The sequence below is a fragment of the Labeo rohita genome, chromosome 5, assembly GCF_022985175.1.
Source record: "Labeo rohita strain BAU-BD-2019 chromosome 5, IGBB_LRoh.1.0, whole genome shotgun sequence".
In the NCBI taxonomy this organism is placed as follows: domain Eukaryota; kingdom Metazoa; phylum Chordata; class Actinopteri; order Cypriniformes; family Cyprinidae; genus Labeo; species Labeo rohita.
Window position 1 is genome coordinate 37,019,648 of NC_066873.1, and position 27,560 is coordinate 37,047,207.

General features: G+C 35.0%; 1 protein-coding gene across 16 annotated transcripts in view; it reads right to left on the reverse strand.

The window, feature by feature from the left end:
• The window catches only part of fbrsl1 (fibrosin-like 1), a 365,636-nt gene that overhangs the window by 267,518 nt on the left and 70,558 nt on the right, over nucleotides 1–27,560 (reverse strand). For all 16 annotated transcript variants that reach the window (XM_051110778.1, XM_051110779.1, XM_051110782.1 and 13 more), the window contains exon 2: nucleotides 12,646–12,843. In XM_051110778.1, the coding sequence (XP_050966735.1) occupies nucleotides 12,646–12,843 (198 nt within the window). The remainder of the gene's footprint in view (nucleotides 1–12,645; nucleotides 12,844–27,560) is intronic.

A 27,560-nucleotide genomic window follows, 5' to 3' on the forward strand; every position in this document is an offset into this window, starting at 1 on the left:
AATGCTAATTTTAAAGAAATACGTCAGATGGATTTAGAGGCTTTTGCATCTGAACCCTTCATATATACACATACATACATAAATACATACACATAGATATAGGGTCCTATGATTTCTGTGATGCGGAAAACGTGGACGGAATCACGGAATCCTGTCATAAAAATGGAATTTACTGTATAACCCGGAATGTCATGGAATTTGCCAAATTTGGATGAATAAAAAGTAGGTCAGTACACTTAAAATAACATGATATAGTGTCTATGAATATTAAGCCACAAAAATACTATTTAAATATGAATCCTACAACTGCAAGATCACAGTTTGTTTTAACTTAAAGAAACTGTGACAGAAATATATTACTTAATGTAATGACAGTACTATTACTAACACAATTAGTATTAAAACATTATTTTAAAAGATTATTTACCAGAAAAAAACTATTTACCAAAAAAAAAAATTATATATATATATAAAAAAAAAAAAAATATGAATTATATATATAAAATATTTTTAGATGCTTTAAATTATTAAGAAAACCACTAAAATGTAATCCAGAAAATGTATGTAAAACAGAATTTGGTAAAAATAAAACTTTTTTTTTAAACTTTTAAATTGTATACATTTCGAAATTTCATATAATTAGACATGCTTTTTGAAAACTTAAAAACTTAATTTAACCATTAAAACAGAAAAAAAAGGAATTTTTTTAAAAAAAATGTGGATTTCATAGGGCCCTACATATATGTGTGTGTGTATATATATAGACACTGTAAAACATTATTTATTACAATTTCAATTAACTGTTTCTATTTTATTATATTTTTAAACATTATTTATTTCTGTAATGGCAGAGTTGAATTTTCAGCATTATTCTTGCTGCTCAAGAAAGAATCAATGTTAAAAAAAAATGTGTGGCGCTCCAATATTTTTGAATAAATAGAATTGTATTGAAATAGTAATCTTTTGTATTTTTTTATTATTAATCTTCATTATCTCTTTTGATCAATTTTATGCATGCTTGCTTAATAAAAGTATTTATTTTAATCAGGCTTTTATCTTAATCAGGCATGAGCACAGGGGGGTGCTTTGGCAGACAATGTTTACTTCACACTGATATACCATTTACCATTTGATGAAACGTGTGTATATATATATATATATATATATATATATATATACATATATATATATATATATATATACATATATATATATATATATGACTACAGTATTCCTTTAAATATCTGTCATCCATAAAACTCACTGTAGCTTTAATATAATTGTTCATGCAAACTGCATACTAAGTGTGTTTTGAAACCCTTGAGCATTTATAAAACAAACCTCGGACACTTTTGTACTAACCTAAATCTACTCTCAAATACCATGGTTGGAAGGCAGCCTGTGCTTTGGAACGTGCACCGATCACACAAACACTCCTACACATGTGCGACACACACATGCGAAGCAGAAAAGGGTCACCTCTAAACACGCCAGCATCTGACAACTCAACTTAGCGGTGACAGACCCAAAGAGAGCTGCAAAACAAGACAACAAATCTATTCAATCTCCTGGCATGAACCGCTCACACACACACACAACGACACACACTGATAAAAACACGCAACCATGCATGCATCCACTGACACACATATCCAACATGTCGCCTTTGCCTCAAATGAGGTCTTACCACATATTTAACACTTTAACCCGAATCTATATCCCTCCTCCCACTTCCTCCTCCCGTCTGGCAATCGTGCCGCCACACACGCCGCTTCTTGCTCTCTCGGTAATCAGCTTAGCTGCAGCCTGCCCGCTTGGCCGCCATCGCTGGTTGGACAAAACCACAATGCGAAGCTCCCACCAGAGCCGGGCCTAACCTTCCAGCATTCACAGTATGCCAAGGGGCCTTCATGACCGCCTCGGCCCCATCTGGGGGGCTCTTTCCCCCTGGGACAGAAGCAGTGATACGCCCCCTCTGCCCGGTTAACCTCTGGGGAGCTCTAGAGCTATTGTTTGTGGACTATCAGTCTGCGGCCCTTTTGTTCGGCGAATGACAGATGCCACATTGTTTGACATGTACACGACACACTTCGGATAAGGGTGGAGAGGAGGCTGGCGAGAGGGGAGGAGATAGAGGACGGGAAGAAAAGAGAAGGGGAGGAGAGAGGAAAAGGGCAGGGGATGGTCTTTATGCCGCCGTGAGCTGTCAAAGCAACCGTAATCCTCCTTCAGCCCATCTATTGTCCCTCGAGCTCATAAAAGTGACATCACACTCAGGTCCGTAATGCGTAATGTGAATACGAACAACACCGCATTGTGATTGCAACATCAAGCCAACTGCTAACAGAAATGTGCGCAAGGTTTATAAATCGGTTTATAAACCAGCAAAAAATGCAGTTGGAAGAGTTGAATCTGCAGTTTATAATGCTAACTGAGGTAATTTTGAGCTAAGCTACCTGAATACGTCATTTCCCTCATTGAATCTGCATTTTTGTACACATTTTACTAAAAAAAAACAAATTTAACATTTCCCTAAACTGCAATCTGATTTGTTTTTTTCCTGAGGAAAACCGGTGCATGTTGATTAGCCGAAGTACTAGACTTCTTTATATTAAGCATCACAACCGTATATATACCTAGCAGAAGCTTTATACCCACAACACAAAAGGACACCACCATTTCCTGCTTCTGCAGTACACTAAGTTCTAGCGTGAAGACACAGTGCCCCCTAGTGGCCTAAAAACACTAACAGACTCATAAAAGACCCTAGGACTGCAAGATGTTCATATACTATCAAGCAGCAATACTCCCTTCCCCCACATTTCACATGCACTTCCTGTCCTCACCAGCAGGGAGCAGTGGTGTACAACAGACATGCTGGCCAAAAGCACACACTAAGCAAAATATGGGAGTCTCCAGTAAAGAACGGACAGAAGGTGCTGATAGTTTTGGCATTTTTGTGTTATGTAAGTGTGGGGTGTAAGATTTTGACCCCAGATCAGTGCTTACGAGCAGGTTAAGCTTTGTGGAATGAGTTTAATCTGATTGGTTTAAAGTGATAATCATCTTAAATGTATCTGAAAGCAGCTTTACTAGGTCACAGACACACAACTGTGGGAGCATGAAACCTTAAGAGAAAAGCACACACATACGCACACAAGCTGGCTAGTAACCCAGACTGTCAGAGAGGGTCTCGTAACCCCGTTGGTTTTCATACTTCTAAGTGGGCCTGTCAAAACAAACAATCCATGACAAAAGAGCATAGGAGGGGGAGAGAGAGGGAGAAAGAGAGAGAGAACAAGGTTCTGAAACTTCTGGTTAAAAACATTTATTTTGCACTTTTCAAAGCACGTCTTTCAAAATGTAAATTATATATACTACTGGAATGCATTCACTTCTGTATATTATTTACAATTACATGTAATTTTGTTTTAGCTTTTCTTTATTATATTGTTTGTTACACAAACACATGTGCTTCAAATGTAAATTCATGTCTCAGTCACATTTTCTTGGATAAATAATTACTTACACGATCAGGGATTTATATATATACATATATACATACATATATATATACATATATATATATATATATATAAATCCCTGATCATGTAAGTAATTGTTATTTATCCAAGAAAATGTGACTGAGACATGAATTTACATTTGAAGCACGTGTTTGTGTAACAAACAATATAATAAAGAAAAGCTAAAACAAAATTACATGTAATTGTAAATAATATATAGAAGTGAATGCATTCCAGTAGTAAAATAATGTATGTGTATATATATATATATATATATATATATTTTTTTTTTTTTTTTGCACCACCACATTCTAGATTTTAAAAATAGTTGGACAAATATTGTCCTATTCTAACAAAGCATACATCAATGGAAAGCTTATTTATTAAGCTTTCAGGTGCTAAAAATTATTAAAAACAAAAAACAAAAACTGTAAACTATTTCATTTGTAAACTTATGTTCTGCTGTTTTTTAATAGTTAACTTTTAACTTTTTTTTTTTTCAGATCATCAGTTATCAAAGCTCAATAAATATTTGTCACAGATGTGGAGATTTACTTCAAATTTCACCACAGATCATGTTTTATTTTGATGTAACAAAGTGGTTATATCTAAGTGTGTCATTTTACTTACTTTTTTAAAATTAGTCTTCCCCATTAAAGCCATTATATTGTTCATTCAGACTGATTCGCAAATTCAGAACATGCATAAACACAAGAGGCGGGATTTATCGTATGAACCAATCATAGCTGATCATAACCAGTCACATCCAATCTTATTGCGATGGAGGCACTGTTGCCTGCTGCTCACACACACACACCCCATGTCATTATACACATTTGTGTCCTCATAAACCACAAATGCCGGAACACACACACACACAGAAATGAGGAAGCAATTTATCATAAGAGGCAATGCTATTTGCAGTACGCAACACAACATTTATGTACATAAAAATGCTCAAGAAACAGTTCTTTTTATCAAACTAGGCCTGTGCAATATATTGAAATTACAGAAATATCACAAATGTACACATGGCAATATGCATATCGCTACAGCTTGCAATAGTTGGGGCCATAAACAAAAGACATACAGAAAATCATTCATTCTTGCCTGAATAACTTTTATAGCTTAAATACCAACCAGTGCATATTAAATTCATAGAGTGAAGACTAAGCAGAGTGTTTTATTTTTCTGTGTTATTATTCAGTTCCTAAACTGATGTTAAAATTACACTAATGTTAAAAAGACATTTTTATGTAATGCTAGAGTAAAACACTACAATTTACTTTCAGAAGTTGTTGTAGGGGTGCTTTCTTCTCACAAAAAGTGAAACGTATGCTAGTTATATTAGAAACAGAGTGAGCTTTATTCTCGCAAAGTGTAGAAAGGAATTTTTTGTGGTTTTACAGAAGCTCTTGATACATGCATACATATAAATAATCATTTATAAATGACAAGATATTTATAAAAGTTTACAGAACTCACTCAGTAACAGCTGAGTAAAACTGTTTCATCTTAGCATGTGGCATTTAAGCATTATCATATCGCATATAGCAATTTTCTTCAATATCGCACAGCCCTAGTGCAAACTGTGATTCACTACCATTTAAAAATGTTGGGATTCACACACACACAAAGACAAAGTTAAATTAAAGAAAAGAAAAAACCCCAAAGAAATTAATACTTTTATTCAGCAACAGAGAAACCATCTGAGAAAATAGCTGCCGGGGGTGTTATAATGAAAGGCAATTAGCATACAAGTACAACTTCTCAGAAACTAAATGGGGAAAGATCAAAGATTTCTCCAAACATTTTAATAAAGTAGTTCAAAATGAGTATTAAATTATGACAACAACGGCAAATTTTGTTTTTCAAACTGGTCCAGACTGTACAATAAATCACACACATTGATTGAATAGAGGTTGAATAGCTGTCAGCTGTTACATTTAAGTACACAATTAGATAATACCAATTTAGGTCAAACAATTACCAAGCAATGCTTAATTTTGTTTAGTCTAAAAAGTTTGCATTAGCAAGTAAAGAAAAAACACTTAAGCAAAACATCAGGTCAAAGTGTCTGAATAATTTTTGGTCCTACATGTTTTTAGCAATTTCACTGCAAGTCCACTGTATGCAGAATTTTTGGGTATAATATGTCACAGTTTCCTTTATTTTGCTATCCTCACTTGCATAAATGAACTATAGTGTCCCGCACCAACTACACTGTAAAAAACAATTTGTTGAGTCAACTTAAAATAATTTGTAACCTGGCTGCCTTAACATTTTAAGTTCAGTCAACTCAAAAAAAGTTTATTCCACTTGAAATGTTAAATTATACTAAGTGACAACTTAGATATTTGAGTTGAATCAACTTAAAATTTTAAGGCAACTGGTTTACTTACTCATCTGTTAAGTTTAGCAAACACAAATATCTAAGTTGTTACTTCGTACAACTTAAGTTCAATAAACTTATTTGAGTTGACTGAACTTAAAATTTTAAGGCAGCAGGGTAACAAATTATTTTAAGCTGACTCAACAAATTGTGTTTTTTATTTTTGATAAAAAATCAAAAATTATATCTGGTGTCTGAATATTTTTTTGGTTTGACTGATACATCTTAAGGAGGTTAGATGCCACACTGAATTAAACATGAATGAAAACAAGGCTGGAAGAGATAGACTTGCAGGCATTGTGAAAAGGTCCTGTATCACATAGTAATATGGTGCTACCCTGACTAAGGTCACCATATTAGCCACTATATTAAGTGTAACAGTTTCTCCAATTTAAATTCTTACAAGTCTGTCTCCTCCTCCTTAAACTGTCTGGTGTGTAAATCATTTCTGAAATTACGCTATCAAGAAACTTTCCTCTGGCTAAGTACCAACGGTTCCACATTCCAGCTTTCAATACAATCCAGCACCACAGTCTAGGCTTCTAGATCTACAACAATGCAGACTGATGTTGAACTGTGTTGTCTGACAGCTAAACCATTAAACTCAAGTGCATTTTCACACTATAATACACATATAGAAACACAAAGTCTCAACTCAGCGTAACCGACATACATCAAAACTGCTAAAGGAAACCAAGTGTAAAGCTGTCAGCATTAAAACAGAACGAAAGTGCACTCAGCATGCCAACTCTAACCTCTTTATTTAGCAGTTTGGCTACAGACAAAACGAGACAGACTTTTTCACACTTTGGTCTTCTGCACTTCTCAGTGCTCATTTTGTTGCATAACCAGGAGAAATCATCTCATATCAGACTGAGCAATGTGCAGTACTTCAAATATGCAGACTTCTCCTTTCTCAGACTCTATCCGTCATAGTTTCTGGCTGTTGAATACAGGCCGGGCAGCTAATTCACAACCTCGCAAGTGCTGCGCTGGGCAAATCCCTATCGTCAGACATCTGAGCCTGGGTGAAATTACAGCTCGCCCTTTCAGTCTCTCAGCTGCTATTAGACAAAGTGAGCGTTTGAAGAATACGTCACATTCTGTAGGGCATAAATTGTACAGGGGGCTGCGCAATATTGAACCAATTTCAGCTTAAAAGGCCAGAAATGCCTTGAGTAAGCAATCCATGAGAAAGATCTAATCAAGCTGGTACAAAAACGGTCCCAAAAAATAAATGCTGAGCATTGATGTGTGTGCATTCAAGGTTATTCTCAATTTTCTGTACATACTCTGGTATGGGATGTTCTGTTAAATGCTAATGTGCAGTGAGTGTAGGCCTGCTGTGTGTTTCTCTCTTTATAGTCTGAGAGGCATTGATTCATGTTGGTTTCAGCCTCAGATCACAATACACTGGAAACTGTGTTTTCATGCACTATTCAGCAACTACATGCAAATCAATAAAATGCCTGAAATTTTTACAAATTCTTTGACTTTTCTCAAATCATAATAGTTTCACCATCAGACATGCATACACTGAATAAGATGATTGAACACTTGTGTACTATTTTACAATTTAACCATGCTGTGCTAAGTCAATGTTTCTTTACAATGCAAACACAGATTACGTCTTATTCACAAAACTAAACATTATATTAACGTTGCACTTATACTGCCTACAGAAAATGAATTAAATAAATGCAAATACATGACACTATTAGCAGATTAGCTTAAACTCGTTGGCCTGCTTGACAAACTAATTCTAAGTTGTTTACATGAAATTACAAGTTGCATAACGTATGACCAGTTGTACTACCACACTGCCAAAAAAAAGACTACTTAATGAGTTTTTAAATAGCTTTTTTGACTTATCCAGTGAAAACATAAAATGATCCTTTAAACAAGACAAAATTACTTGGAGAGCAACACTGCATAAGATATTATAGTATCTTGAATAAGTTTATTTTCTCTTACACTTCTTTTGAGCTTGTTTATACTCCCAGTGCAGCAAGACAAAATACACTCATATTAAAGATGCAATCTCTGAAGACAAGAAACCTTAATATCTTATGCTGTTGTTTCACAAGTAAATTCATCTTGTTCAGTTTTTTTTTGTTTTGTTTTGTTTTAGACATTTTAACTGGAAAATTAGAAAAGAAAAAAAACCCTCACTCCCATGTCATCCAAGATGTTTGTCTTTCTTTCTTCAGAATGGAATAATGGAAAACACTCCAGGATTTTTGTCCATATAGTGGACTTCAATGGGAACCAACAGGTTGAAGGTCCAAGTTCAATGCCATTTCAAAAGTGTCTTTTCTAGCAAAACCATCTGTCATTTTCTAAAAATAAATGACAATTTATATACTTTTTAGCCACAAATGCCTGTCTGGCACTAGCTCTGTGATGCACGTCCACTTTACGCATTGCGTAATCACGTTGGAAAGGTCATGCACAGTTAGGTCTTCGTTTGTGTACTCAGGTTCAAAAAGGTAGGGTAGATAAAACGCCATCTCATATTCTCCTCCAGCTTTAAAATTGTTCTGACATTGTTATTTTACCTTTTACTGTAAAGGGCTTTTGATGTTCTTTGCATGCTCGCTTTGTAAACACTGGGTCTGCACTTCTACCTACATCACATGTTACCTGTCCAATGTGACTACTGTATGTAATGTGATTTGTGGTTAAAAAGTATATACATGTTTTAATTCTTTTTAGAAAATGACCAATTGTTTTGCTACATATGACCCTTATTCCTCGGCTTTGAAGCTGCATTTTGACCTTCAACCTGTCACTGGGGCGGTACCCTAAGGTACAAAAGTGAAAAGGTACAAATATGTACTTTTAAAGTACTAATATGTACCTTTAAGGTACCAAAATATACCTTTAAGGTACTAATATGTACTGTTTAGGGTTAGGTAAGGTACAAAGATGTACCTTTTCACTTTTGTACCTTAGGGTACCGCTCCAGCGACAGAACTGTACCTTTTTTTCTGAGAGTGTATAAGTAACTAAAAGGAACGTATTAGTACTTCAAAAGAACATATTTGTACCTTTTCACTTTTGTACCTTTGGGTACCACCCCAGTGGCAGAACTGTACTTTTTTTCTAAAGCGTATGGAGGAAAAACCCTGGAATGTTCTCCTCAAAAACCATAATTCCATTTCGACTGAAGAAAGAAAGACATGAACATCTTGGAGGACATGGGTTGAGTAAATTATGAGAAAATTTGAAGAGAAAAAGCTGTTAAAGTTTGGGAAAAAAAACATGTAATTCAGTCATATTAAGCACTCTCAGAAAAAAGGTGCAAAAGCTGTCACTGGGGAAGAACCTTTTCAAAAAGGTACACTTTTGTACACTTTAGGTACTAATACATACCTTTAAGGTACCAATATGGAGCCTTTAGGTACATAGTTGAGCCTTTTAAAAAGGTACCACCCCAGTGACAGCACTTGTACCATTTTTTCTGAGAGTAAGTGAAGTGTGCAATTTCTGTGCCATTAGTGTCATCAAAACAGAATTGCAAGAAAAACACCTGCAATTAGTTTGAACAAATAATTAACGTAAGTAACATTTTGTCTAAGTCGTCAGAGTGTTTTCCTTTTTTTTTTGAAGGAATCAACCTGCAATTGGCTCACTTGTTGTCTCTACATATTATGCTGTGCAGGAAAAAAATTGACACACTTCAGCTTTAAGAAGACTGTGTAAAGTTAGACACTTGTATCTAATCTGATTTGCCCTTTAGCTGGTGCTTTTGTAACTCAAGCAGAAGCTTCCAGTAATTACAGAGAGGACAGAGCAACTCGAGGTTAAGTGTCTAAGGCACAATGGCAATACTTTGTAGATCACATGCGGTGACCTACATCCATTCGGTTAGCTGCCTATATCCTTAACCAACAGGTTACACCACCCTACAGTAGAGTGTACATATGTTGAAAGATATTTGGCTAAGATCTCTGTATTTCATGTTTCTGCTCTATGAGCTGTGTCCTGGCTCTTAGCGCTGCTGTGGGTGATGTGCCCTGAGGGGTGATAACCTAAAGATGGTTACTGGATCAGCTATGAGTTTAGCTCCACACAATGGAGTTTCTCCCATGAAAGCACAAAGGAAAAGATTCCCTTGAGTTACATGAGCTCATTGTGAAAAATCATGCAGTTGTGTGCTTCTGTGTGTTTAGTGGGTGCTCTCTCTCACTCTCCATCTCTCCCAGAGCGGTATGAGGCAGTCAGGGCTAGATTTAATACTGATGCTCCAGGGGACAATGACACTGGACCCAGCAATAGACCAATCACTGCTAACATACAAGTGTGTGTGTTTCTAGTACATTCAATCAAACACTATTTCGCTTGACTTTCTCACACACAGATGTTTACAATCCAAACAGGGACTTCAAACAGACTTCTATTGGTTTTTAATAAAGATAAATTTACTATAAGTTTAAAAAGGTTATTTAGCTGCCAAAGATAGAAAATAGACAGAACTACAGATGGAAAGACAGAATGATAGATAAAACGATAGACTGATAAGTACGTTAGGCAGAACAGCAGAATGATAGAATGACAGAGCGATAGATAGATAGATAGATAGATAGATAGATAGACAGACAGACAGACAGACAGACAGACAGACAGACGGATAAACATACACAGAACAACAGAACAACAGACAGACAGACAGAGATAGAACGACAGATAGATAGATAGATAGATAGATAGATAGATAGATAGATAGATAGATAGATAGATAGATAGATAGATAGATAGATAGATAGATAGATAGATAGATAGATAGATAGATAGATAGATAGATAGATAGATACACAAAATGATAGAAAAATAGAAAGACAGACAGAGATAGAATGACAGACAGAATGACAGATAGATAGATAGACAGACAGATACACAGAACGATAGAACAATAGACAGACAGACAGAGATAGAACAACAGACAGATTTCCTCACTCAGATATCATGCTTAGATAGAAAGAGATAGACACATAGATAGATGCCTCAATCAGGTCCTGTGGGCTAGTGTGGAATGTATGCTGCACTGCATGGTGATCTGAATTACTTATTAAAAAAAATAACACAAGCATATGACTAGCTGAATCACTGAACATGCTCCACTCACTCATTATGAGTTACATGCGTGAAAAAAAAAAGTTAACGCTTAAATGCTTTGATGAATCTCCCTTTAAGTGTGATCACGGACTGTTCAGAGACAGAAATCAAGCCGAGCTGTGCATCAAAAGCCCCGACACGCTGATCAGAGACATGCTGTGTGTGTCCCTCTGCATCTCTCCAGCTAGGAAACACAAACACACATACACAACAGCGGCCCATGCGCATTCACAGTCTCTCCCCGTCCAGATGGCTGCTTTGTGGAGAGCCTTCCGCTCTGCAATTACAGCGATATGAAAGTGGTTTTCTTTTTTCCCCATTATTTCTGATCAGAGAGGGAAACGGAGCTGCCAGCGGGTGTATGAGAGTCTGATAGACGCCCACACGGGCTAGAACACCCTGCATTTAAACGCGCTGCCAGTGTGAGCAAACGCACAAAAGGCCGTGATCAGAGAGAGATCCCATCTGGAGAGAGGCTGCTTTATATGCATTGGGCTACAGTGATGGAGAAGTCTTCAGGGGAGGGTAATCAGATGGCTCTGGGAGGAGGCAAGTGACAGACGTAGAATGAACCGTGCTCTGTCTGTCCATTTTGCTTTAACTCTGGCCTGATAATATTCTATCTATCCTCATGGTGTCAGAAAGCTGTCCTCAGCATGAGTGACAGAAGACAGAGAGTAAGGAAGGAAAGACGATCATGGGTTGAAGTTATGGCCTAGCTGTTAGCACCCTGGGTGTAGTAACCACTATAACTACACTTTTGGAAAATTTGTCACTGCCACTTTGAACCGACAGAATGATAGCTTGACAAAAACAACAGCTAGACATTCAGACAGAAACACAGACAGAGAGACAGACAGACCGATAGATACAAAGATAGAGCACCAGACATAAAATGACAGAGACAGACAGACAGACAGACAGACAGACAGACAGACAGACAGACAGATAGATAGATAGATAGATAGATAGATAGATAGATAGATAGATAGATAGATAGATAGATAGATAGACAGATAGAAAAGTAAAACAACAGAATGAATGATGGAACGAATGATAGAATGACAGATAGAACAATAGAATGTCAGAAGGACAGAAGGACAGAACGATAGATAGAACAATAGATAGACAGATAGAACAATAGATAGACAGATAGACAGATAGATAGATAGATAGATAGATAGATAGATAGATAGATAGATAGATAGATAGATAGATAGATAGATAGATAGATAGATAGATATCACTATCAGGAAAAGCTACAAATAAACCAAAAAAAGCAGAGAGAGAAAATGAATACAGGAAGCGAGAGATGGTTATATTTGTTCTTCTTGGTCATTAACAGCACGCTGTGCGGCTTAACCACAGCTCTAGACCAGTAATCTGTCAACTGCTGATGTACTGCTGTCACATTCATATGCACACACCTCACTGGGCCCTTCCAGAAACAGCAGGCATTCAGTAATGACTGCGACGGCCACATTAATCCGGTCAACACCGGTCAAAGCCGTCAACACTCACGAACAGGTATAAAATCACATGGGTTTCAAACACCGCTGCTCTTGTCTGTCAAGATATCATTTAGCCTGCAGAAACAGATGACAGACTCACTCGTTTGCTCTTCTTGGAGTATGTGTTCTTCAGCAGGCGATCTTTCACCCGCTCCTGGTCTCGCCCCATGCTGGTGGCCAGATTGTCGAAGCCATTCTCGTCTATGTCAGGGGTCACGTTCTCATCGGCCTCCTTCTGACGTTTAACTACAATCTCCTCCCATTTCTTCTTTTCCAGTTTAACTGAAACATTTTTGTTCTGATGGGGGGAAAAGAAAAGGACAGTGAGAGATGTTATCCACTTGCTCTGCATTTGAGAGCTTCATGATATCAGGTAAATTACTGCAAAACACATATACGCACAACTACGTAAAATACCCTTTAAACACTAGGAAGACGAAAGAAAAAAAAATAAGCGGAAAAAGGAGCAGGACAGGACAGGACAGGACAGGACAGGACAGGACAGGACAGGACAGGAAAGGAAAGGAAAGGAAAGGAAAGGAAAGGAAAGGAAAGGAAAGGAAAGGAAAGGAAAGGGGACAGCAGACGGGACAGCAGACAGGAAAGGAGAGGAAAGGACAGGACAGGGGACAGGACAAGAAAGGAAAGGACAGGGGACAGGAGAGGACAGGAAAGGAAAGAGGACGGTACAGGACAGGGGACAGGAAAGGAAAGGGGAAAGGACAGGACAGGGGACAGGACAAGAAAGGAAAGGATAGGGGACATGAGAGAACAGGAAAGGAAAGAGGATGGTACAGGACAGGGGACAGGAAAGGAAAGAGGACAGGACAAGGGACAGCGGACAGGAAAGGAAAGGGGAAAGGACAGGACAGGGGAGAGATACAGCAGACAGGACAGGAAAGGGGACAGGACAGGAGACAGCAGACAGGAAAGAGAAGACATAAGAATGGACTGGAAAAGGAAAAAAAAAAAAAAAAAAAAAAAGGAAAAGAGAAACCATTCCCATAGCCTTGCATCTGTTTCATGTTTCTCAATGATAATCATTGGGTGACTATTCCAGCAAGTCTGATATCATTCTCTGTTTCTACTCAATTACTGTGTGATTACAAGCAAAACTCAACAAGAAAAACAAATGGCACAATACTGCACAGCTCTGTAAACACAACCTTGCCTGTTTAAATGAACTACAGCTATTTACAGTTGGACAATCTGTAAATTAATGCATTTGAAGATTAAATGAAACATAATTAGAGTAGGATTGTATATGTACAATACAAATTTAGAATCAAACAGTATGAATTTTCACAAAAATATTTACACTGAAGTATCAGCAATTGAAAGTATGTTAATTCACTGAATATATCCAAACCTACACATTTGGAATGTTTATAGATAACCAGGACATGCACTTTTGTCCTCATCTCTGCCTCTGTAGGGTAATATTCACCAGGACATGCAATTCAATCAGGCTTTTTTTTTTTTCCTTCGTCGATGACCCGTCTGACTCAGGACATCCAGAGGACATAAAGCCTGGAATAGGAAAGCTTCGGGCACTATATACAGTACACTTTTTTTAACAATAAAAATGTGTTTATATTGCAGTAAAAATATAGTTACCAGTGGAAAGGACTACTTTATATTATTTACCTATGAGAAGTAATATAAAATGACTACGTCTGTTTGTACAAGTTTGATTATTCACACTTGCAGTCAGTGCTAATGGTCACATGAATGATTTTGTGCTGTCAGTATTCTGTCAAGATACAGCAAACCCTTTTTTCTCTTAAAACCATTAGTAAAATAGATTTTCAAAAGTCATGAAATGAAGCAAATAATAAGCTTCAGAAACCCACCATGTGTTTACACACTTATCTTTTACAAATGAAGAAGGGCAAGGGTGAACATGCGACACAACAAAACCAAAGAAAATCTTCCAGCATCTGGAAAGATTTTGGTATTTCGGATTGCTGATGAATGCTGGGTCATGTGGAGTAAATTAGAACGGCTCGCTCTGAATGACCACAAGGCCTCAGAGAGCAAACACAAAAAACCACTGAGATCTGGTGGGAGAGGGAAAGAGATTACTCCATTCTACCATACTCATCTAAACCACCTGCATCTGGTCAAGAAGCATTTCCTAAAATCTGGCAACCAGTGCTTCCACAGGAATATCTGGCAACATAAACCTCACCACTACAGGAAATCTGTGGTTAGCCAGCTGAAGCTCGCTATCCACAGCTCTTCTTTGTCCATTACTGAATCCAACATATAAAAAACAACAAACACACCCATGTTGAAAGAGCACGAACATTATATGTTAAAAAGTCACACAGAGTTAAAAGTTAAATAGAGAACATATTTTTAAAAAATGAGCTCTAAGCTCAAAGAACAATGAAGAAGTCTGTCCAAAAGAGTAGATATCAATAGTTCAGAGGAGTTAACCTGATCTGCCTTTTAGCAGCCACAGCAGGAGACGCGAAAGAGATTAAATATTGATCAAATGACACAGTGGCTTCCTCTGAATAAAAGAGAAGACAACGATAGACAGAATGTGTATTCAGATCTTTCAATAGCAGTTTCAGCTGTTTTGAGAATGAGGTTATGGTGGCTTCATGGGAGAGTTGAACCAAAAAAAAATATAAAAAATAAGCGATTAAGCGCATACAAAATAAAAGTTTGAGTTTGCCTAATATATGTGTATGTACACTGTGTGATTATTACGTATGTATAAATACAAACACATTCATGTATATGTTTAAGAAATATTTACAAATATGTATTTATTATATTTTTTACATAATTTATATTATATATAAATAAAAATTATTTGTACATAAACAACATTTCTCTTAAATATATACATTAATTTGTGTGTGTATATATATACACATACACACACACACACACACACACACACATATATATATTAGGTAAACTTAAACTTTTATTTTGTATGCAATCACAATTAATCATTTGACAGCCCAAATAAATTTACATTTTTTATATAAATATTAGGGCTGTCAAACGATTAATTGTAATTAATCGCATCCAAAATAAAAGTTGATGTTTACATACTATATGTGTGTTTACTCTGTATATTTACTATGTATATAAAATACACAAACATGCATGTATTTAAAAAAAAATATATACACAACTACATATATATATAAATATATATATATATATATTTTGTGTATACATATATTTATATCTATATATAATTTAGACTATAAATAAATATAAATATTTTTTATACAAATCTAAAATATGTTTTCTTAATATATACATGTATGTGTGTATATTTATATATAAATACATATACACAGTACACACACAAAATAGTACGTAAACAGAAGCTTTTATTTTGGATGCAATTAATCAATTGACAGCCCTAATGAATATATCAAAATATATATTTTAATATATTAATAGAAAATGTATAGCTTTGAATGAGATTTTATAATTAAAATTGTAAATTTAATTGTAGATACATTTATGTTTTTACTGCTCAAGAAACATTTATTATTGTTATCAATTTTGAAAACAGTTGTGCTGCTTATTTTTTTTTGTACTTAATAAACTATGATACATTCTTTAAGATTCTCTGATGAAGTTCTGAGGTTGAAGTATTTCTTATTTATTTATTTATTTATTTATTTTTATAACAGTGTAAAAAATGTGCATGTGTGAATATAAAAAAAAAATTTAATTACTACTGGTTGTTTCTGAAATGTAAATTCTGTCTTCATTCTCTCTCTCTGAGAATTAGGACATAATTACATTAACAGAATTACAGCAACATCAAGTAGTAATTACATGTCATTAATTGCTGTGCTTTGACAAGAAAACAGTTGCTATAATGTATGTAAGTGGCTGTTTTAACATATACCTTGAGAAAGCAGCATCCCAGCTCTTTTTACAATAAAGACAAAGAAGAATATCCCCTCTCATTGGTACTGCATCTGAGGCTTTCTCTGTGCTGTAGTGAATTTTACATCATCGTAATTGCACTAAATGTAAGTAAGAGCATAAAAACCAACATTCAGAGATGTTCTGGTTGAAGGAAAACTGTTTAAAGTATTTTCTGATACAAGCAATAAATCACATGACTGGTACTCTACAGTGCCTCAGCTCCGCAATTTATCGGTTCTGCTGCCACACACGTCCTCAAAAAGCTGTCAAAACAACTACGAGAGCCCTCCATCACATCTCTAATTTATTCCCAAAGAGTTCAGTGAAGTCAAAGCTGATATTTTGGTTAATGTGGCATAAAGACATCACAGCTGAATGTCTGTCGTGTCACACGAGACAGCTTTGATTCTGTAAGTCAACATGGCTTCATCAGTGGAACACCTACACAAGCATCTGACACTTCCTGTGCTCGGCGTAAGGGAGAAACAGCACGTCAACTGCAATTCGCATTTCAGCATTTCCTCTAGTTTTCCTACATGCAGCCGTCAGCTACTGATCTTTGCCTCCTCAGCTATCCAGAGGAGAAAGACAGCGAGAGAAAGAGATGAATAGTGAATGGATGTTGCAAAAAGACACACTGACTGTTTAAAATGGAGTGCAAAAATCTCTCGAAGTCCTACACCTCCAGAATTCCTCCGGCTGTTCTGTTCTGCAACTTTTACATACGGTTTTCTAAAGAAATTTCACAATGTCATGTTTTATAACCAGGAAATATCTCAAGGAAATATGGTTCTATTCAAGATTGTATTTTATTTTTAAGGGGAAGTGAAATTCCCTTCTCAACTACCAATTAATGTGCAGTGAAAACAGCTGCTCATAATTGAATGCATGTAACATGAAAGATACCGAACTAATACTTCCCTAAAAACCAATCCATAGACCTTAAAGAAGAGGCACAAGCCATATCTAGGGATCCTAATATCGAGGTGAGCTTAAGTGAGTATGCAACCATTTAAAATACCCAGAACACCCTAGAAACCACATAGAAACATTCAGAAAAATATAAAAATCTAGTTGTTTCGTAGTTAAGTTTGATACTGTTAGTGATGCAGAAATAACATACAGAATTTCAAAATGTAATTTTTTTTTTTACTACTAAATCTAATGTGTCAAAATCAAACATGTTTATGCTAATAACTTTTTTTTTCTTGTTGTTCATTATATTTATGGGTTTTTGCATTTATGTGATAGGACAATTGAGAGCGGACAGGAAACCATTGGGTGAAGAGATGGGATCAGGACCTCGAGGCGGGAATCGAACTCGGGTCACCGGCAGCACAGTTGCGCTATGTGTCAGCACACTAACCACTGAGCTATTGGCGTCGACACTCATAACTTTTTAACTGTAAGGGCTAAAAATTATTTTTTCTTCTGATTCAACTGGTTTTTTTTTTACGTCAAAATTTTTCAAAAAGCCTACTTTTTCGAACTCCTCGTAGACGGTTCATTAGATTTTCACAAAAATTGACACATATCATCTATCATCCTGCCAAAAAGTTATCAAACGCATTTTGGTAGACCCATCTGTTTTTGAAAACCACACAAATGAATTCAGTGAAAAAGCTCGCCAAATCAGACACCAGGCTATATCTCTTCCATGCTTTATTGTATTCAGACCAAACTTGGTGTGTGTTATGATAACGAAGCAGAATACCGTAATTTTCCCATATCAGCCATTTTGAATTCTGTCAAAAAATGTTATATTTTCCGAACATATTGACATATTGCTACGAAACTTGGTATGTGCCTTCAGCACCATGCCCTGAAGGTACTCAAATAGTGTGGCACCAGCGCCACCTTGTCAAAAATTATAATGAAATTTAAAAAAAAATGCTAATAGCTTTTGATGATTTTTTTTTTTTTTTTAGAATTTTTGGATCATGCTGACAACAGTGATCCCAATTATGCCATAATCGGCCAAACTTCCAGTCTGACTTTTTGATTTCCTTTAAAAAAACCCTGTTTTTTCAAACTCCTCCTAGGGAGTTTGAATCCTTTGGTCCGATTTTCAACAAATTTGAATTTCTGATTATCTCCAAACCATGTCGACAAAAAGTTTTCAAAAGCTTTTTTAAAGGCCAAACTGTTTACAAATGACACTTCAATGAAATTGTTGGCATGATGCCAAGCTGATACTGAGGCTACAACTTTGCAGCACTTAGTCAGTAGCCGGGTTTCCATTACAGATTTGCACAAAACTTTTGGAATATTTTATCAATGTCCAAGGGCATAAATTTAATTTAACAGTAGGCGGGGGGACAATAAAAACACTTTCACTGTAAGGCAAGGGAGGGGGGACTCAAAACATTTCTTAACTTGCGTTTATTTTGTTTTATTACTTACACAATTATTTTAAGTATATGTCCATTATATTATTTACAATACACAGAGTCATTTGTAATGATATTTTTTAGGGGGGACAACCCTCAGACAAGGGTATACATAACAATTTGATAACAGTGCTACCTATTGGTCAAAAGCGATAAACCAGCAAATCATACTTCTAGTGATTATATTTATGATTTTTTCAGTCATTTTGAGTAAAATCATTCTAAAATGCCTTTAATTACTCACCATGTTTTTTATGTATGGATGGATGGATGGAATTGTCTATAACTAGTGATGCAGGAACTACATACTGTACCTACAGTGTTAACTTTCTCATTTAACAGATTTTAAATCATTTAAAACTTCTTTACTGTACCATTTTAAAACATTGTTAGTACTTGTTTTGTATCTCTGCAGTAAGCCAAAATAAATGCTCATTAACTTTCTGGACCCCATTAAAGGTTTAACGAGATCTGCAGCTAATATCTTCCTTTCGAGGAAAGAGTGATCATTGAGCCAGTTTAATAGACTGCATCTTACAACTCATGCATCTGGCAGTAGCCTTTGTATGGAAACACCCATCTGCATTATTGAACCGCCAGGATGTAGTGAACTCCATTATGGTAGCATAAATTTTCGCTTTCCAACACATGATAAAATTACACTAAGTGGAAATGCGTTTTATGCTATTTAAGGGATTTTCTGCTAGATGTGCACTAACTGCCGTTGCTTTGGTGAAAGCGAATCCGCCAGAATCAATTAGTCTGAGGGAATATTCCCACCCAAGCAGCCCACAAACTGGAAATCAAGCCAATATACTACTGCTGATGGCCAAAACGGAGAGAGAGAGAGATTTGTAACAGCACTTCAGAAATATTTATCCATGCTCGGAGGGCACAGAGACTGCAGATTTATGTGTATATGGTGAGCTGTTTCTGCACACACTCGGATCGCTGGGATAAATCACTACGTTAGTGAGCAGAGTTAAATTGCATTGATTTAGCAGAGTGTTCAACACTGTGCTGGCAGTCTGTGCAAATGAATGGAGTTGTCAGCTCATGCACATGAACACACACACACACACACGCACACACATCTTTAATTAAGTCACATTGAAAGCACAATTTACAGTGACTTGCACAGGCAAAAGCTCTCTGAACAGTAGAGGTCTGACAGCAGAGCAGCAACTGAGTATGTGTGCTCAGCTAAATATACCTTCAAGTGATACATAAATTACCCTCAGGTGCTAGAACTAAGTATGAAACCTAAGTATAAGACACATAAAAGCAATTTGCACTTTCTGACAGTTTGCATGTTCGTCAGGGTTAAAATGGATATGTTAATTAGGGCTATCTACTGACAACACATTAAGTTTACTGTATGATATGCTGATTAATTAATCAAATAAATCACATATATATTTGTATTTACAGAGAAAAGCATCCATATGATGATACTGCCATGAGCAAGAGAGGCTATGTATTATAGTAATTCTACCAGGAAGAAATACAAATTCTTATCTGAAATAAAAACAGTAAAATTACATCAGTGCATATTAAGATATAGAAGCATATTAAGATTTTTATTGTTGTTTATATCTATATACATGCACTCGCTCTCTACTTTAGACTGGACCAAGTAAAATTAACAAATAAAGCTTTGACCACTAAGGATAAAAATTGTTAATTTACACCCAAATGTTTAACACCAATTGCAGTATAAAATAAAATAAAAATAAACTAAAAAAAAAATAAATAAATAAAATAAAATGTCAGGGCTTTACAATACAAACTGCTGCTAAATTCATTCATTCATTCATTCATTCATTCTTTAAATCAAGTGAAAAAAATAAAATAAAAACAAAAAACAAAAAACAAAAAAAATTTAATTAAAATAAAATAAAATGTCAGGGCTTAACAATACAAACTGCTGCTAAATAAATTCATCACTCATTCATTAAATCAAGTGAAAAAAGAAAAATAAAATGTCAGGGCTTAACATAAAAAATAAAAAAAAATAAAATAAAATAAAATAAAATAAAATAAAATAAAATAAAATAAAATAAAATAAAATAAAATAAATGGCAGGGTTTAACATAGATAAAATAAAATAAAATAAAATAAAATAAAATAAAATAAAATAAAATAAAATAAAATGTCAGGGCTTAACAATACAAACTGCTGCTAAATAAATGAATTAATTCATTCAATAATTCAATAAAAGTGAAAAATTAAAATAATAACAATAATAAATAATAATAAAATAAATATAAATAAATAAATAATATAAAAAAATAAAAAAATAAAAAAAAAAAAAATGTCAGGGCTTAACAATACAAACTGCTGCTACATAAATTCATTAATTCATTTATTCATTCATTCTTTTACTCATTCACTAAATCAAGTGAAAATTTTAAAAAATAATAAAATAAAATAAAATAAAATAAAAAATAAAATGTCAGGGCTTAGCAATACAAACTGCTGCTCAATAAATAAATAAATAAATAAATTCATTCATTCATTCATTCATTTATTTCAGTCAGTCAGTCAGTCAGTCATTTATTAATTTATTAATTTATTCATTCACTCATTCATTAAATCAAGTGAAATGGATCAATTTGTTTACTGTATGTCTTATGTATTTATTAAAAAAACTATATTAACAAGACTATTATTTTATTACTCTATATCAAGAAATTAAACATTTTCTGCTCATTTATTTTTTGGTGCCAAACATATAGACTTGGTGTGAATGAACTTTCAAAGCAGCAGTGAGAAGTGAATGTTGTTCAGGTCTCTGAGGCAGCCCTCATTAGTAAATCAAACTGCTCAGAGGACAGCACAGAGGAGTTCTGTCTGTTCCTCTCTCTTTCCCTCTATCTGCACCTCTCTGTGTAAGTGACCAAGCAGGAGGCTGGTTGTTCCAAGTCATTAAAACGCATCCACAGACCCGCGAAGGCCCAGAGTTTTGGCTCATTACTTCGATTCCCCATGGAGCTCTGCAGGAGAATCTCCATCTAAAAACACTACCTCCATTCGGGCCCAGTGCCCCGACTCTCCCGGTCTCATCTGCCGATTCCACTGAATCAGCTCCTCTAGTTAACTGCCACAGCCTGTCCCTGACTCTCAGCCTCACACAATAGCTTTGATTTAACATCCGGCCGCTGAAAACCAGAGACAGGGAACTTAAAGTCAACTCCATCTACTGATTTACCAACATCATGAGAAAGTTGCTTATAACTTTTACAGCTGAAGTCAAAAGTTTACATACACTTTGCCACCAAATTAAGAGTGATCATACAAAATGCATGTTATTTTTTATTTAGCACTGACCTGATTAAGATATTTCACATAAAATACATTTACATATAGTCCACAAGAGAAAATAATAGTTGAATTTATAAAAATGAATGACTCTGTTCAAAAGTTTACATACACTTGATTCTTAATACTGTGTTGTTACCTGCTCAAAACACGATGCATAAAGCTTGGGGGTGAAAACTTTTAAATATCAGGGTAAATTTAACATATTTTGTCTTCTGGGAGACATGTAAGTATCTCCTGTAGCTTCTGAAAGACAGTAGCAAACGAACAAAAAAAAAAAAAAAAAGATATTTAGGCAAAATAAGAACAATGTACACATCTTCACTCTGTTCAAAAGTTTTCACCCCCGACATTGTGTTTCCTTCTGAAACATCAGTGAGTGTTTGAACCTTTTGTAATACTTGCATACGAGTCCCTCAGTTTTCCTTAATGTGAAAAGATGGATCTCAAAATCATACAGTAATTGTTGGAAAGGGTTCAAATACACAAAAATGCTGAAAAAAAAAACAAAAGAAAGAATTTGTGGAACCTGAAGGATTTTTTCTGAGGAACAGCGAGCAGTTTAACTGTTCAGGACAAACAAGGGACTCATGACTTGTATTTTATGGACTATTTTATGTGAAATATCTTATTCAGGTCAGTACTAAATAAACAATAACATGCATTTTGTATGATGCCTGGTGAAAAAAACAGCATATGCTGGTAGGTATGTTTTGATGCTGGGATGCTAGTTAGGTAGGTTTTGATGCTGGTTTAAGCTGGTCCTTTGCTGGTCCTTTGCTGGATGCTTAAACCAGCATCAAAACCTATCTAACCAGCATTCCAGCATCAAAACATACCTACCAGCATATGCTGGTTTTTTCCACCAGGGATACCTCTTATTTTGGTAAAATACTTAACATTTTGCACATTCTGCAAGGGGTATGAAAACTTCTGACCTCAACTATAAATAAAATATTATTTCCAAAAAGCTGATCTTTTTCATCATTTTCAAAAGCATGTATGTTTTACAAAAACATTGAAAGCATCTTCTTGAACGCAAATCCATTTATTTGATTCTACTCATTACAGTATAAATCACTTCAGCCTACCCTGTCAACCACTTTGAGCCTGATGAAACATGAGGATTCCCAAACTAGCAATTGAATATATTTAATAAACTCCACTCATCTTTTTAATAAACGGCAAGGTGTCATTTACTGCAACAGAACCAGATGGAACATTTACTACTCGCAGCTGATGGCTCCGGTGGGACAGGACTTGTTACCATCACATCTCAAAGACTAGATTGATTTTTACATTCACTTAGTTCTTTACTCTCTCGCTGTATATCCAGATATAAAAACCCATTTAAAAACATTTCAAAGAAGACTGAAAAGAAGCAAATTTAACGTTTTTTTTGAAAGTCAGAGTTAAACCTAAGTACCATCCTGGTCTTGAACTGCACATTCTGAATGTGTTTTCTTATCAGACACATCCAGCTCAGGTCTCGTCTTACATAAAATGTACTGTTGCTTTAAGAAGAATCAGAGCACTGGGCAAATTTAGCCCATGCTTGGCTTGAGTTGAACAGCCCAGTGTGGCATCCTCCAGTGACTCGATAACTGCTTCCTGCTGCACTGCGCTTGCTTCCTGCTGTGAGCTTCTTGAGAGTGAGGACTGACTGAGCTCAGAGGAAAATGACAGTGACACTGCAAAACAATCTGGCCTAAAAAAACAAGGTCAGATTTTAGGGCTATTGCTGTCAAACTGACTAAGCCTTATATAACCACACTCATCCTTAGTGAAACCAATGATCTGGTGTTTGGAGAGTCAGTTATCCTGAACGCACCACAAGGTTAGTCCTTACAATGTTCATTGCAAATCATCCATCCGGTGATGCTTGTCACTCAACTAAAGCTGTAAACTATACAGGAAACTGTGTCAGTTGGTACATTATAATATTAAAGGTTGCACAGAAATTGCATATAAGCATTTAAATTGAACAAAGAGATTATACATTTAATAACATAATTATGTTCCTACTCCATTTTGTTGTTGAAATATACAAATTTAAACAGTGGCTATCAAAAAAACTTGTTCTCATGACAGATTTATTCAAATATACACTAAGAAATAGGCTATAAACATCACTAACTTGTAAAATTATAATAAAAATGTAAAGTAGTACATTTATTTAACAATACACTCATTTTTTTCTAGCTGACAGCGACTTTCCTATAGATGGAAGCCCATTTTCGTTACTGAATTAAAAATAAAATAAAAAAACATTTTCGCTTGCAATTGCGGGTTGACATCTTTTGTGATATAAACTCGCAATTCTGATAAATAAATAAAAATGTTTTTGCGAGTTTACATCTCATAATTGTGACTTTTTTTAACACTTGTAACACGCAAATGCAAGTTATTGAGTCAGAATTGTCAGATATAAACTCACAATTCTGATGACATATCAGTCCTTCCTCTCAAAAGTAGACTTTATAACTCGCAATTGCGAGATTATATCTCACAATTCTGAGAAAAAAGTCAGAATTGTGAAAAAATTCAGAATTGCATATCTTGCAATTCTGACTTTATAACTCGCAAGTTTATATTTAACAATAATGAGGAAAAAAGTCAGAATATCAAGTTTGTATTATGAAATTCTAAGAAAAAAAAAATAATTCTTAGATAAAAAGTTGCAATACCATTTTTAAATTTTTTATTCAGTGGAGGAAATGGGCTTCCATACTTTCCTGAGGTAAATGTAATGTTGTGTGACTTTTTTTTCAAACTGCCTTTTTTTCATGTCTCTTTGCAGTTACAGCACAGTTTGAGCGATTATACATTTCAGCAAGTTGTATAATTTCTTAAAAGTTATTCTTAATAACTTTTGATGTTCATTTTTGAATTTCATGACAAAATTGACCATTTGAAACTCAAAACTTGTCTGAAGTAACAAAGCACAAAGTTTATTGTGATTTTTGGATGGGGGATGCACTAGAATAATGTTTAGTTTATGCATAAACTCAGAACTGTACAGACTATACGATTAATTTAAGAATAACCAGTGTTGGGGAAAGTTACCTTTAAAAGTAATGCATTACAATATTAAGTTACTCCCTAAAGAAGTAACTATGTTACTTTTTAAATCTGGGCAGGGCTTGCTTGTTTGTTTGTAATATAAACAGTTCTATTTTTGGCAAATGTCAAAGCCTTTTCACATCAAAAGCCTCAGGCTTTGAGAAAAGTAAATTCACATCTGTACAGTAGACCGCAGAAGAAAAAAAATGTCAACTCTTCAGCAATAAAAAAAAAAAGGAAAAAAAATGTTAGATTATCGGTTAAAAACAGGATTAAATGCATAAAGGATATCTGTATTATTTAACATATTTAATTATTGCAGGTTTGCCTCTTATTTTGAGTTGAATTTCACTGTTTTTATTCATTTTGAGGAATACTGAATCTGTTTTTTTTTTTGTGAGTGAGATGAATTAATGCATGTTCACATTTATTCTAGAACTAACATCTTACTCCTGATTTCTCTCAGCTTGGGGACAAAAGAGCTTTTAATCAATAAATGGAGGGAAAAGTAACTGGCGTTACTTATTTGAAAAAAATAACTCAGATATTGTCTTGTCAATTAAAAAGTAATGCATTACTTTACTAGTTACTTTGAAAAAGTAATAATATTACGTAACTCACGTTACTTGTAATGTGTTACCCTCCAACACTGAGAATAACTATTAGTTAATCAAAATAGACGATACTAAGTGGCTCAGTTTCCTTTGACAAAAATTCAAAAAGTAACAAAAATTCAGACGGCTTTATATATTTCTGCAAATATTAATGCACAGCTTTTATTTAATTGCAAAAAAAAACACACACACTCTCCGTCTGACGTGCAAAAGCCTGGGTGCCTTTCCAGTTTGTTGACTAGTGTCATATTTTGAAAGGTCTGAGAACATATTTGACTAATTAAGCCTGTTGATGACAAATCTCTGACTCATGAATCTCTCCAAGTGTTTTGCTGAAACTCAATGTCAGTGGGCTCATCTAACAAGCTGTGTGAAGATAATAATCTTTCAAGAAATGAGACCTTAAACAAGATATTAAAATCTTTAAAGCATATTTTATACTGCAAAGGTTGAGCACACTTCTTATTGGTTGGAAAAATACATTTGTGACCCTGGACCACAAAACCACTCTTAGGTAGCACAGGCATATTTGTAGCAACAGCCAAAAATACACTATTGGTCAAAATTATATTTTTTTATGCCAAAAATCATTAGGATATTAAGTAAAGATCATGCTCCATTAAGATATTTAATATATATTGCTATATATTACTTAATTTGAACAACTTTAAAGGCGATTTTCTATATTTAGATTTAGGGGTTTTTTTTTGTTTGTTTTTTTGCAACCTCAGATTCCAGATTTTCAAATAGTTGTATCTTGGCCAAATATTGTCATATCATAACAAACCATACATCAGTGGAAAGCTTTCAAATGATGTATAAACCTCAATTTAAAACAACGACACTTAGGACTTGTTTTGTGGCTGGATAGTATAAAGCTAAAAGTCAATTCAGCAGATGATATTGATGATGATACAGCAATTCAGCTAGCAGATGAAATAGATGCAAATAGCGCATAAATCTTAGAAATTGTACCCGTTTCTTCCCAGTTTAAATTTTGTATAAATTCAAATATATAAATCATGAAACTAAAACTCAAAATATTTTTGAGTGCACTGCAAATGCTATAGTACACTTTTTCCATTGGCCAGTCCTCTTAGATCAACCTAGTTCACCACAAAAATAAATTGTCAGCACTCAGGCACTCGGTTTAAATGACATGTGGATACACTGACAAATGTTCACTTTTGGGATTTGGTGCTCTACATTACGGGTATCCAACCCTGCTCCTGGAATTTCAGAGAAGATCTATAACCACAGAAATGTACTATACCATAATTTTTTATAACAGAGAGAGGCCACTCAGCCCACATATTATAAATGAAACTAAATTACGCAATGCTACATATATCCTTCTCTGCTGAGTAACATCATCAGAAGCATATTATTTTTAATCAGATCTCTTTGACAGAATGACATTCAATGTTTTAGTTATTAATAGTTCACCCCTTCAATTAAGCCTGCCAAACATGTATTAGGTTAAACAAGTACAACAAGCCCTTCGGCTGAGTGGCACAATCATTGTGAGCGTGTGTGTATGTGTGAGACAGAAGAGCTACTTAAGGCAAATCTTCACCTCAGGAAACCTCAACCATCCATATCCCTTTCATATCTTCCATAGCATTCTCTGGGGAAATACCACCTTTGACCTTTTCTCTCTCTGTGCCTGTGTACAATTTATTCATACAGGAGCTCAACTCTTCTCAAGGGAG